The sequence below is a fragment of the Poromitra crassiceps genome (assembly GCF_964638095.1).
Source record: "Poromitra crassiceps genome assembly, chromosome: 1".
NCBI lineage: Eukaryota > Metazoa > Chordata > Actinopteri > Beryciformes > Melamphaidae > Poromitra > Poromitra crassiceps.
The window spans coordinates 74,692,540-74,702,236 of NC_139623.1; the positions used below are offsets into that span (position 1 = coordinate 74,692,540).

At 46.0% G+C, this 9,697-nt stretch overlaps 2 protein-coding genes across 2 annotated transcripts in view; one reads left to right on the plus strand and one right to left on the minus strand.

The window, feature by feature from the left end:
* Positions 1-7,109, plus strand: part of LOC310784787 (FRAS1-related extracellular matrix protein 2-like) — a gene marked incomplete at both ends in the record, with an annotated part of 82,413 nt that extends 75,304 nt beyond the window's left edge. The window contains 8 exons of the mRNA XM_083645834.1: positions 4,253-4,445; positions 4,559-4,684; positions 5,093-5,220; positions 5,380-5,514; positions 5,677-5,803; positions 5,990-6,177; positions 6,310-6,456; positions 6,561-7,109. Coding sequence (XP_083501960.1) covers positions 4,253-4,445; positions 4,559-4,684; positions 5,093-5,220; positions 5,380-5,514; positions 5,677-5,803; positions 5,990-6,177; positions 6,310-6,456; positions 6,561-7,109 — 1,593 coding nt within the window. The remainder of the gene's footprint in view (positions 1-4,252; positions 4,446-4,558; positions 4,685-5,092; positions 5,221-5,379; positions 5,515-5,676; positions 5,804-5,989; positions 6,178-6,309; positions 6,457-6,560) is intronic.
* Positions 1-9,697, minus strand: part of LOC310786280 (FRAS1-related extracellular matrix protein 2-like) — a gene marked incomplete at both ends in the record, with an annotated part of 317,396 nt that overhangs the window by 158,129 nt on the left and 149,570 nt on the right. The gene's annotated exons all lie outside the window — the stretch shown is intronic.

Genomic DNA, 9,697 nt, shown 5'->3' on the forward strand with positions numbered 1-9,697 from the left:
TTACACCAGCCTTTGATCTGAGAGCTTCTTGTTGCTGATCAGACTGTGTGTGTGTGTGTGTGTGTGTGTGTGTGTGTGTGTGTGTGTGTGTGTGTGTGTGTGAGAGAGAGACAGACAGAGAGAGAGAGAGAGAGAGAGAGAGAGAGAGAGAGATTGAGGGAGAGAGAGAGAGAGAGAGAGAGAGAGAGAGAGATTCATTTCCTTATCTTCAGTCACAGCGAGAACCAGTGGCATGCATAGATAAGGATGACTCCAGTTGTCCGTTCTTGTCGATCCACTTCATTAAGGGAGATCACTGTCAGTGTCACCAATGCTTTGGTGGTATTTTCATGCAGGGAGTACAAGAAAGAAAGAAAGAAAGAAAGAAAGAAAGAAAGAAAGAAAGAAAGAAAGAAAGAAAGAAAGAAAGAAAGAAAGAAAAGAAAGAAAGAAAATCTGCAACCTAGTGAATGTCAGAGAAGAGAGAGTAATAAAGGGATTAGGACTCTCATTCGTTTTATTTTACCAAAATTGTCCTCTGCCAAATTGCTTTTCTTGGTTTTTCTCGCCAGCTAAAGATAATGTCCCTGCCCAGTATTCAGTTTGATAATTGACTTGGCAAATTGACAAATGTTTTCAGCTTCAAGTCAAACAACAAATATGTTGTAGTGGATTTTAATCCGTTTCTATGACAAAGTGTGGCCTGGTCAAACGTGTGTGGGCACATAGCCCAAGTCACTCACGTCTCACAAGACTGTTGAAGTCATGTGGATGAACAGAGACACCTATTGGATGCTCCACTAGGTGCACTTACAGCACATGAACACTTTGGGCCAGTTATCTGTTATATCAATAACCCCTCATTTAGTACACATTAGGCCCACAGATCCCATTTAATAAGATTTGTAAGAGTATATTATTGTGTATGTAGATATGATTTTGTCCAGAATTCCATGGCTATCTGTATTATATTGTATTTATACATGTAGAGAGATAACAGTGAAATGATGAGGAAAATATATTCTACACTACAGTATCTAACTTCTTGTAAATACAATTATGGTGAAATTGAATAATTCATCAATTTGCTGGGGACCCCTGGTGGTCCCTGGACCCCACCGGGTTTTAAATCAAATTGAATATTTTCCACAGTAAGCGTACAAAATAAACTGTAGGATGTACAGTAAATAACTGTAAATAAAATGTAGAATATTTTTCAAAAACATGTATCGTAACCTTTGTAAGGGATTATAGCTGCAGTATATGTGCTCGTAGCACCTATTAATGATCCATTATGATCTTTTAGAATTATAAATAACTAAAGACAAATGGCTTCCCACTCTCTGATTCACTGCGTGCAGCACAAGAGGGCTTCTGGGTAATTTTAGACAGGGTTGAGTAGGCGTGCCGTAAGAGGAATCCAAGCACCTTGTGGAGGAGAGCTACTGTATGTGCTCATCTGTTCAATCTTCTCACAACTCATTATTGTTTGGGTGACCTACAGACACCATGAATCAAACAGAATAATGACCTACAGACACCATGAATCAAACAGAATAATGACCTACAGACACCGTGAATCAAACAGAATAATGACCTACAGACACCGTGAATCAAACAGAATAATGACCTACAGACACTGTGAATCAAACAGAATAATGACTTACAGACACCGTGAATCAAACAGAATAATGACCTACAGACACCGTGAATCAAACAGATTAATGACCTACAGACACCGTGAATCAAACAGAATAATGACCTACAGACACCGTGAATCAAACAGAATGACCTACAGACACCGTGAATCAAACAGAATAATGACCTACAGACACCGTGAATCAAACAGAATAATGACCTACAGACACCGTGAATCAAACAGAATAATGACCTACAGACACCGTGAATCAAACAGAATGACCTACAGACACCGTGAATCAAACAGAATAATGACCTACAGACACCGTGAATCAAACAGAATAATGACCTACAGACACCGTGAATCAAACAGAATGACCTACAGACACCGTGAATCAAACAGAATAATGACCTACAGACACCGTGAATCAAACAGAATAATGACCTACAGACACCGTGAATCAAACAGAATGACCTACAGACACCGTGAATCAAACAGAATAATGACCTACAGACACCGTGAATCAAACAGATTAATGACCTACAGACACCGTGAATCAAACAGAATAATGACCTACAGACACCGTGAATCAAACAGAATAATGACCTACAGACACCGTGAATCAAACAGAATAATGACCTACAGACACCGTGAATCAAACAGAATAATGACCTACAGACACCGTGAATCAAACAGAATAATGACCTACAGACACCGTGAATCAAACAGAATAATGACCTACAGACACTGTGAATCAAACGGAATAATGACCTACAGACACCGTCAATCAAACAGAATAATGCAGCTCTTTTGACATACAGTACATGCTGAGGATTTCTCATTTTTGGTGATTACTTTCAACATATCGAGTGAATAAAAGAACGGCGTACGGGAAACCCAATTAATTTAATTCTTAGAGAGCATTATCAACCAGGAAAGTCACTTTTTTCTACATACTTTGATTGTTCCCCAAGGCGCCTATTTGAATTTTTGCAAATCTCAACTCTTCAAGTTTATTTATTTATACAGTATACCCGTTTATCACATGTATGGACTTGACAGAGAATTAGCCTACTGTAACTAACTGATCAACAACCCTAAAACATGATAAAGTATAGGACAAACATCAGGAAGAGCAAACAAAACACAAAAGCAGATTTTAGCAAGACATAAAAGCCTACCTATTCTGCATGGCCCAAACCATATTCATATTATATCTCAATGCCCAAACCAGTGGCTCCAAACTTTTTCATGTCAAGGACCCCTAAACTGACACAAATGAGACCAATGACCCCCATTTGATACGATGTTGTCCCAGGGTCCCCCATCTGATCAGATTTGAGCTTTTGTGACAACGCTCCCACTCTCCTGGCCCTGTCTTGCAGACAGATGCCTGGTGTTGGGGTCGTTAGGCTGATTGGGTGCACCAGGGCCCGGTGCACTCATCGGCTTAGGAAGACCTTCAGACCATTCAGTCTCTCTCCCTCCTCACTGATGAACCTTTGTTCTTTTGTCATTTGTGTTGTTTTAGTTTGAGTTAATAAATGATTGTTTTAACTTTTACTTTGGTGTATGACTCCTCATTTGTTACTTCTTTGAGCTGGGTTGTAACATGAGGGGAGTTAAAACAATAATGTATTCATTAAAACTAAGGGAAAGTAACTAGACAACACAAAGAGAGAGACTGTTTGAAGGTCTTCTTAAGCCCAGAGTTCACCGAGCCCAGGTGCACCCAATCAGGCTAACTACCCCAACACCAGGCTCCTGCAAGACAGGGCCACAGGAGAGTGGGAGCATCGTCACAATTTTACATTAGATGTTTTATTACGGAAAGTGTATGAAACCCATGACCAAAATTGTTCTGTCATTGTGTTAATTAGGATGGAATTCTAGTTAAATTAAATAATTACCTTTTTGCTGGGTACCCCATGGAACCCCCTCAAGGACTCCACTTTTAGGGCTTTAACACCGGCAGGGCTCCGTGCCGGTTCCGGTTCCCGAACCCAAATTTGAACCGGCCGGCGCGTTCAGACCGAAAAAATAATTGGTTTGGAACCTGAAAAGTTGGTTCTCAGCGGAACCAAAAAATAGTTGTTTTTTCCTTGGGAACCATGACATCATCAGTGGGCGTGTCTCATTCTAGGCTGTGAAAACAGGAAGGAGAAGAAGGCAGTGACAACATGGTGAAAAATAATTTGCAGTGGTATCCTGAGGAAACCAAATGTTTAGTGCCGATTTGGGAATCTACCGAATCTCAAGAAAAGCTAGAAAGCAGTACAACAAAGAGCAAGTTGTATGCCGAACTTGCGGAAGACATGGCCAAGGGTTCACTCGAACGCCAGACCGAATAATTAATCAACTTAAAAAACTGAAGAGGGACTACCGAATAATGTCCTCCCACTTTGGTTCCGCTTAAACTGGTGTGAACACGGGCTGGTTCGCCAGAAAGCACCAAGGTTCTTCTGAGACTCCAGAACGGAGCCAGAGCCAGAACCAGAACCGTGTCTGTCTGAAAGCGGTATTTGAGAACCACCGACCTAACCTACCCAGCACCACCACCAGCCTTAGACCCTCAAGCTATACAAGGAAAAACAAGGAAAACATAACCTATTCCTCATGTAAACATGCCAACAGGTGCTGAACCTGGTCCAGTCCTACGTGACCCTGCGTGTGCCTCTCCACGTGTCCTATGTGTTCCACTCCCCTGTGGGCACGGGCGGCTGGCAGCACTTTGACCTGCAGTCGGAGCTGCGCCTCACCTTCGTGTACGACACGGCCATTCTCTGGAGGGACGGCATCGGCAGCCCCCCGCAGGCCGAGCTGCAGGGTGAGAATTATATTGCATGTGTCTGGAGGGGCTGAATTTCAAAAGAGCAACGACGGGCCTGAACAGCTTTCTCAGAACACAGTTGTGTGTTGTTTTTTGTTTTTGTTTTCCAGGTGCATTGTACCCGACCAGCATGCGTATCAATGAGCAGGGACGTTTGGTCGTGAACTTCCGCACGAAGGCCCGTTTCAGGGGTCTGTTTGTGGAGTCTCATTCAGGAGGCAGGATCAAGAGGGGTGGTGAGACTGACAGATCACTGATTTTAGATTTTTTGAATTTTAGATTTTTCTAAAAAAAAAATACATTTTATTCATAGTGATTTTGTATGCATAAGATCAGACAGACAAGACATACTTACTTGGATGGATAGATAGATAGATAGATAGATAGATAGATAGATAGATAGATAGATAGATAGATAGATAGATAGATAGATAGTCAACAGTGACAGCATATTGCTACAAAACAATAAGATAAAAAGATAACGTTAAAAAAAACATTAGAACATTAGGGCAACATTCAACATCAGATTCACTTCCTCAATAACATCATAGCTAAAGATGAGAGAATGATTGGGTTTAGTAGGTATCATCATTTAACACTGATGAGCTTATTATTTGTCCTCCTCTCCACGGTCCTTTCCCCAGTGACCTCCATGTCGTCCATGGTGATGTGCGTGGACCACCCCGGCCTGACCTTCAACCTCAGCTTGGTGAGGAGCGAGCCCACCTACAATCAGCCCGTCCAGCAGTGGACCTTCACCTCTGACTTTGCCGTGAGTACAACTGCATGAAATGAGTCTGCCCCCCCCCCTGACGCATCACTTGAAACATCCACTACTATGTGCACATATGCGTCGGAGCAGGTGGAAGGATACAGATACAGTCTGATGACACTTAGTTTTCCCCACCGCTGCCCTCTCTGCTCTGTACAGGTGAGAGACTACTCTGGCACCTACACAGTGAAGCTGATCCCCTGTACCACAGCCCAGAATATGGAGTACACCGTCCCACCTGTCTGCCACCCGAGAGAACCAGTCACCTTTGACCTGGATATCCGATTCCAGCAAGTACGTCTCCATCCGGAATGATTGCTCTTTATATCCAAGAGTGGGAACGTTTCTTCGGTGTAGGAGGATAATGCCAGGTTCTCGTTCACCTTTTCTCTCTCTTGCTTCATCACACTATCCCTCTCCCCTCCTCCTATCTTTACCCATCTCTCTTTTCTCTAGGTGAGCGACCCAGTGGCGGTGGAGTTCAGTCTGAACACCCAGATGTTCCTGCTGTCCAAGAGGAGCTTGTGGCTGTCCGACGGCTCCATGGGTTTCGGTCAGGAGAGCGATGCAGCCTTCTCTGAAGGTAAACACTCTTACAAGTCTGATGCAGCCTTCTCTGAAGGTCAACACTCTTACAAGTCTGAAAATTCACTTGCAGTGGTTTATTTAATCTTCTATCCTCCTTGGATTTATAATGGTGACTCATGATTACCACTTGGTGCAGGTTTTAATAATACATGTATATCCCCCCTCCCCGCTATAACCCCAGGTGATACGATCTACGGTCGAGTCATGGTGGATCCTGTGCAGAACCTGGGAGACTCTTTCTTCTGTAACATTGAAAAGGTGTACCTCTGCACCGGCGCTGATGGTTATGTACCCAAGTACAACCCTACCAAGTTCGAGTTTGGCTGCCTGGCTGACTCCCCTTCACTGCTCTATAGGTTCAAGATTATTGTAAGTATACAGTATATTCATGATTTTAATGTTGCAATTACAAAATAACATTACAAGCAACATAGAGATGAGTTCCTTACTACTTTTTTGTTTCCTGTTTCCCCCACTAATCAATCCAAAACACCTCACCAGGACAAGGCTCAGCCAGAGACTCAGGGCCGTATGTTTGGGGATGTTAGTTTTAATGCTTTTCTAGCAGTGGATGATCCCTCAGCCATGTCTCTGGTCAGACAGCCAGGGTCAGATGGCTTCAGACTGGACTCTACAGCCATGTTCCAGGTATGCCATATTTCGTTTCATTTTGGACCAGTTTGTGTATTTTCCGGATCAGTTTAAATTGTATAGAATCCTAAGACAGGCGTTCATTTGTGTCTTTTTCTCAGGTGGCTGCCGGTCGCGAGTGGTACATTCACACCATTTACACAGTCCGCTCCAAAGGGAACGCCAACAGAGGCATCGGAAAGCGCAGCCTGGAGTACCACTCCTTGGTTTCCACCAGCGACGAGCTCGCCTCGTCCCCGTCGAACGGCACCAGTCATCGTTCCAGAAGGTCGGCCGGCAGTGAGATCCCAGAGGTGGCGGAGGATATCGGCGCCGACGACAATCGCGGTACCAACATCATGCATATCGCCTTGGACCGCACCAAGCGGCGGGCGGCGGGGGTGGACGAGGTGTACGCGGACGGGGTGCAGCCCAGTGAGCTGAATACAGAGGAGGGAGAGGAGGGTCTGGTGACTGTGGTGGGGGTGCTGGTGGGGATGCTGCTGACCGTCCTGGTCGTCGTCACCCTCATCCTGGTGCTGAGATCCAGACAGAAGGGAGAGAAGGGGGGAGGGCGGGAGGGGACGAGGGAGGTCGTGAGGGGGTCGATCAGCACGGAGCCCATGTTGGTGGTGAGGATGCAGGACTGCCACAACAGCTCAGAGGTCTGAGCCATGGATGCATGGATGGATGGATGGACAGATGTATAGAGTATGTGGGGCTTTTATAAAGGGTTGGATCTTATCTTTTTTTACTGGTATTAAATTACTTTCGTAACACCAAAAATCTGAGGTTGATAGTCTGTGGGTGGGTTGTTGTTGTTGTTGTTGTTGTTGTTGTGCGTGTGTGTGTGGGGGGGGGGGCTGTGAGTGTGGGTCTGTGTGTGTGTGTGTGTGTGTGTGTGTGTGTGTGTGTGTGTGTTGGTGGGGTGGACAAGGGGGTGGGGGTTGAATTTCTACTGAAACCATTAGACACCCTCATCACTGCAAGACAAGCAAAGTGCTGGTGTCCCACATCCTGTCTTCACTCAACACAAACACAGTGCTGGTGTCCCGCATCCTGTCTTCACTCAAGACAAACACAGTGCTGGTGTCCCGTCTTCACTCAAGACAAACACAGTCCTGGTGTCCCGCATCCCGTCTTCAGTCAACACAAACACAGTGCTGGTGTCCCGCATCCCGTCTTCAGTCAACACAAACACAGTGCTGGTGTCCCACATCCCGTCTTCACTCAACACAAACACAGTGCTGGTGTCCCGCGTCCCGTCTTCACTCAACACAAACACAGTGCTGGTGTCCCGCGTCCCGTCTTCACTCAACACAAACACAGTGCTGGTGTCCCGTCTTCAGTCAACACAAACACAGCGCTGGTGTCCCGCGTCCTGTCTTCACTCAAGACAAACACAGTGCTGGTGTCCCGTCTTCACTCAAGACAAACACAGTCCTGGTGTCCCGCATCCCGTCTTCACTCAACACAAACACAGTGCTGGTGTCCCACATCCCATCTTCACTCAACACAAACACAGTGCTGGTGTCCCGCGTCCCGTCTTCACTCAACACAAACACAGTGCTGGTGTCCCGCGTCCCGTCTTCACTCAACACAAACACAGTGCTGGTGTCCCGCGTCCCGTCTTCACTCAACACAAACACAGTGCTGGTGTCCCGCGTCCCGTCTTCACTCAACACAAACACAGTGCTGGTGTCCCGCGTCCCGTCTTCACTCAACACAAACACAGTGTTGGTGTCCCGCGTCCTGTCTTCACTCAACACAAACACAGTGCTGGTGTCCCACATCCTGTCTTCAGTCAACACAAACACAGCACTGGTGTCCCACATCCTGTCTTCACTCAACACAAACACAGCACTGGTGTCCCACATCCTGTCTTCAGTCAACACAAACACAGCACTGGTGTCCCACATCCTGTCTTCACTCAACACAAACACAGCACTGGTGTCCCACATCCCGTCTTCACTCAACACAAACACAGTGCTGGTGTCCCGCGTCCCATCTTCACTCAACACAAACACAGTGCTGGTGTCCCGCGTCCCGTCTTCACTCAACACAAACACAGTGCTGGTGTCCCGCATCCCGTCTTCACTCAACACAAACACAGTGCTGGTGTCCCGCGTCCCGTCTTCACTCAACACAAACACAGTGTTGGTGTCCCGCGTCCTGTCTTCACTCAACACAAACACAGTGCTGGTGTCCCACATCCTGGGACACCCACAGTGTTGGTGTCCCGCGTCCCGTCTTCACTCAACACAAACACAGTGTTGGTGTCCCGCGTCCTGTCTTCACTCAACACAAACACAGTGCTGGTGTCCCACATCCTGTCTTCAGTCAACACAAACACAGTGCTGGTGTCCCGCGTCCTGTCTTCAGTCAACACAAACACAGTGCTGGTGTCCCACATCCTGTCTTCAGTCAACACAAACACAGCACTGGTGTCCCACATCCTGTCTTCAGTCAACACAAACACAGTGCTGGTGTCCCACATCCTGTCTTCAGTCAACACAAACACAGTGCTGGTGTCCCACATCCTGTCTTCAGTCAACACAAACACAGTGCTGGTGTCCCACATCCTGTCTTCAGTCAACACAAACACAGTGCTGGTGTCCCACATCCTGTCTTCAGTCAACACAAACACAGTGCTGGTGTCCCGCGTCCTGTCTTCAGTCAACACAAACACAGTGCTGGTGTCCCACATCCTGTCTTCAGTCAACACAAACACAGTGCTGGTGTCCCACATCCTGTCTTCACTCAACACAAACACAGTGCTGGTGTCCCGCGTCCTGTCTTCACTCAACACAAACACAGTGCTGGTGTGCTGCTCGTAACGTGGTATTTCATTTCTTACAATTATTTTTCATGGCCGGCTTTATAGTGCCTGAAGCAGCTAAGGATATCCCTTGAGGGCTGAGAGCCCTTTCCAAATCAGAGATTTAGCAAGGTAATGTTCACACTTAAAGGGATAGTTCACCCCACACAATGAACATTAATTTGTTATTTGTTAGAGGTCCCAGACACAGTTGGCCCTGGGGCTAACAGCTCCCATAGACCTATACAGCACAGGAGATTTATACCACTGCTGTCAGCTTTTCTATAAGCCAAACACTTCACTCACTCACTGGGTCTGTGGTTCTTTGCAATTGTTTACAGATTCATTGAGGATTTCTGTTGCTGCTGGCTTGAGATTAAACTGTTTTTCTAATATTATTCCTATTTTTGTATTTACTCCATCATGTGTTCACAGCTCATC